General features: G+C 54.6%; 1 protein-coding gene across 1 annotated transcript; it reads left to right on the top strand.

The window, feature by feature from the left end:
* Positions 1-1,263: 1,263 nt before the first annotated feature.
* Positions 1,264-2,235, top strand: LOC119799867 (DCN1-like protein 3). The gene has a single exon (XM_038309707.2). The coding sequence runs from the start codon at positions 1,264-1,266 to the stop codon at positions 2,233-2,235; it is 972 nt and encodes a 323-aa protein (XP_038165635.2).
* The last annotated feature ends 1,266 nt before the right edge of the window (positions 2,236-3,501 follow it).

Consider the following 3,501-nt stretch of genomic DNA (forward strand, 5'->3'; position numbering starts at 1 on the left):
CCGAGGCTGTGGGGAAAGAGGAACACATATTCATGGCTGGCGGGAGTGCAGACTGGCACAGCCGCTACTGAATCAGTGAGGAGGCCTCTCGGGGTTGAAAACAGATATTATACCTCTGGCTCCAGCTGGATCTACCACCCTTGCACACACACGGAAAGGGCCTCACCCGCCGTCCGCACACCAACGCTCATGGCTTTTCTCCCCAACTACTCATAAAGTGGAAACAGCTTAGATGTCTATCAAGAGAGGGAGGGATAATGGAAATATAATCCATTCATACAGTGGGGTATGATTCAGCTGTGAAAACAAAATGTCATTATAAAATTTGCAGGTAAATAATGGAATTGAAAAGAAACATCCGGCTAAGCGAGGTAACCAAGACCCAAACAGACAAATAATAATGTGTTTTTCCCCACGTTATACACGGATGCTGTCTTTACGTGTGTGTTTCATTTAGGATCTAAACAGAGGTCAGGTATCGACGAAGGGGTTGGCAGGGTAGGGGCTCCTCCAAAAAGAGAAAATGGAATCCAGTGTTACAGCAGGATAAGGGAAGAGTCAGTGGAGGGGGTGGGTGGGGGAGCCAAGTAAAGGGAGGTAAATGGGAAGCGTGGGTGCTTGAATAAGAATGGCCCCCGTAGAATAAGATATTTATAGATTTGTGATCAGTAGGTGGTGTTTACAGTCTTCTTGGAGCCGGTGCAGCTTTGTTAGAGGAAGTGAGTCACTGGGGTCCAGACCAGCGTCTCTCCGTCCCTGCTCCCTGCTGATCTCCACGTCGGACTTTCAGCTCCTCCAGCGCCGCGTCCTCCCTCCGTGCCGCCGTGCCGCCGTGCCTCCCGCCGTGCTGGGACTAAGCCTCTGAAAGTGTCAGCGAGCTCCAGTTAAATTCTCTCTTTTGTGAGATGTTGTGGGGCCGCCGGTGGGCTGCAGACGAGGAGGAGGCCGCGGTGGCGGCGGCGGCAGAAGAGGTGGGGGCGGGGGCGGGGGCGGGGGCGCGGGTGGGGGTGGGGGTGGGGGCGTGGGTGGGGGCGGGGGTGGGGGCGGGGGTGGCGCCCTGGAAATGCAAGCGGGGGTATAATAGGTGGCTTGCACCCGCCGGGCGGCCGTCCTTTCCAGAAAGGGTTCGACTGGAGGACCCCGCGGCGCAGCCGCTGGCCGGCTCCCCTCCCCGACGGCACCGCGAAGTCCCCACGCGGGGCCGGCGGCAACCAGGGCATCGGATCCAGAGGCGGCCGGTCCAGAAGCCAGGACGTCGCCACCATGGGCCAGCGTGCCACCAAGTGCAAGAAGAAGCCCCAACCCACCCCAGGCAGCGGGCACGGAGACCGCCACCACAGCAGCAGCAGGTCCCACAGCCGGCGGAGAGCCGGCCACCGCGCAGAACAGGCGCTACTCTACTTCACACCGTCGGGGGAGATCGTCGTCCATGACGCCAGGAGAGCGGACAGGGCCGCCGCGGAGGCCCGCCGGCTGCCGACATCCTCCAGAGATGCTTGGGGGAAGCCCAAGGCCGACGCTGAGCAGGCTCCCTTGCCGAGGTCGGAGGCACTGTTCAGGCGCCACCGGGACAGGTGGGAGGATGCCATCCTGGTGGGAGGCATGGAGCGCTTCCGCCGTGACCTCGGTGTGGATCCCACGGATCTTCGAGTGCTGCTCCTGGCCTGGAAGTTCCGGGCGGCCCACATGTTCCAGCTCACCAGGAAGGAGTTTTTGGACGGCTGTAAAGCGATCCGTGCAGACAGCATCGATGGGATCCGTGCACAGTTCCCCAGCCTCCCAGCAGAAGCCAAGCAAGAAGATAGATTCAAGGATCTCTACCGGTTCACATTTCAGTTTGGCCTGGACCCTCAACACGAGCAGCGGGCCCTGCGTCGTGAGACGGCCATCGCCCTGTGGAAACTCGTGTTCACCCAGAACCCTCCTCCCATACTGGAGCCGCGGCCCAACCTCCCCGCGGAGAACCCCTCGGGCATCCGGGGCATCCCCCGGGACCCCCGGAACATGTCTCTCTGCATCGTCGAGGAGACCGACCCTGACCTCAGCAACCAAGACGCGGACGACGCTCGGCCCTGCATCCTCGACAGCCCTGTGGAGTGGGAGACGGAGCGGAGGAGGAGAGAGGCAGGGGGGAGAGGCGCGCTCGGCGCGGGGCCCGAGGGCCCGGGTCCAGAGGAGCTGCACCGAGGATCCGCCCGCCCCGCTGCAGCCCAGCGAGGACCCGGAACCCTCTAGGAACCCCCGAAGACGAAGATCCGGAACCCCTCCACGCCACACCCCTCTCTGCCCCGCATCCGAACCCGGACGCTTCGACCGAACCCGACCGAGCCCGCTCACGGGTTGGAGGTGTGCGCCCCGATCCCGGGACGGCACAAGAGCCACCGGCCCGGTCCGAGCCCCGCAGACCGAGCCCGCCTCAGCCCAACAGCAGCCTGAAGGTTTTACTTGATGGCATAAGATGTCTAGTTGTCTCCGCTGTTATTCAGTAACTCCATTTAGATCCCTTTCAAACATGTATATGTGTTCAGGATCTTCTACAGTAGTAGGTTCCACATTGGTTTCTCAAACGTCCTTTAGTATTAGTTGTCCTCCCCATAGTCCCTCCTTTACCCCTTTCTCCATCTCCTCCTAGTATCCCTGTCTCTCCACAACAACATATCCTATCTTTTATTCCTTTGAGGAGTCTCTCCTTCCCCAACTCCCTTACTTGGTATGCAACCTCTGCAGTTATCTGGACAATAACTACGTATATTGAAAGCTTAAAGCTAACATCTACATATGAGAGAAATTACACAATATCTTTTAGGATCTATGCTACTTCAGTTGAGATGGATGTTTTCTAGCTCTATTCATTTACCCGAGAATTTTATGATTTCTAATAGCTGAATAATATTTCATTGTCTACATATATCACATTTTCATTATCCATTCATCCGTTTGTGGACATCTAGGCAGTTACCAGTTTCTAGCTATGATGAATAGAGCAGCAGTGAATATAAATCAGCAAGTATTTTCATATTTGGGTTATATACACAAGAATGGCTTAGCTAGATGTTGAAGTAGATTGGTTGCTAGCTTCCTTGGAAACCATAGTGGTTAGAGAAGGTTTACTCCCACCAGCAATAAATGTCACCCTTTCTCTACATCATTGACAGCACATGCTCTATTTTATTGATATTGGTCATTCGGGCTGGTATAAGATGAAATCTCAAAGTACTTAATTTAAATTTTTCTGGTGGCTAAAGATGTTGACCATGTTTTTAAAGGTTTTCAGCCATTTCTGTTTCATTTTCTTGAGGGTTCTGTGCTTAGTTCTCTATCCCAAGTTTGAATTGAATTATTTGTTTTCTTGATGTTCAGCTTTTAATTTATACGTGTTAGATATTAAGCACCCATCAGATAACTAATAATAGAGAGATTACCTACTCTCTAGGCTGCTACTTTGCCCAAATGATAACGTCCTTTACCATATAGAAGTTTCTCAGCTTCACGAGGTCCCAT

Source organism: Arvicola amphibius, chromosome 13, assembly GCF_903992535.2.
Source record: "Arvicola amphibius chromosome 13, mArvAmp1.2, whole genome shotgun sequence".
NCBI lineage: Eukaryota > Metazoa > Chordata > Mammalia > Rodentia > Cricetidae > Arvicola > Arvicola amphibius.

What these genes read in the sequence shown, in the direction of transcription:
- LOC119799867 (XM_038309707.2), top strand. Translation starts at nt 1,264, where the DNA reads ATGGGCCAGCGTGCCACCAAGTGCAAGAAGAAGCCCCAACCCACCCCA.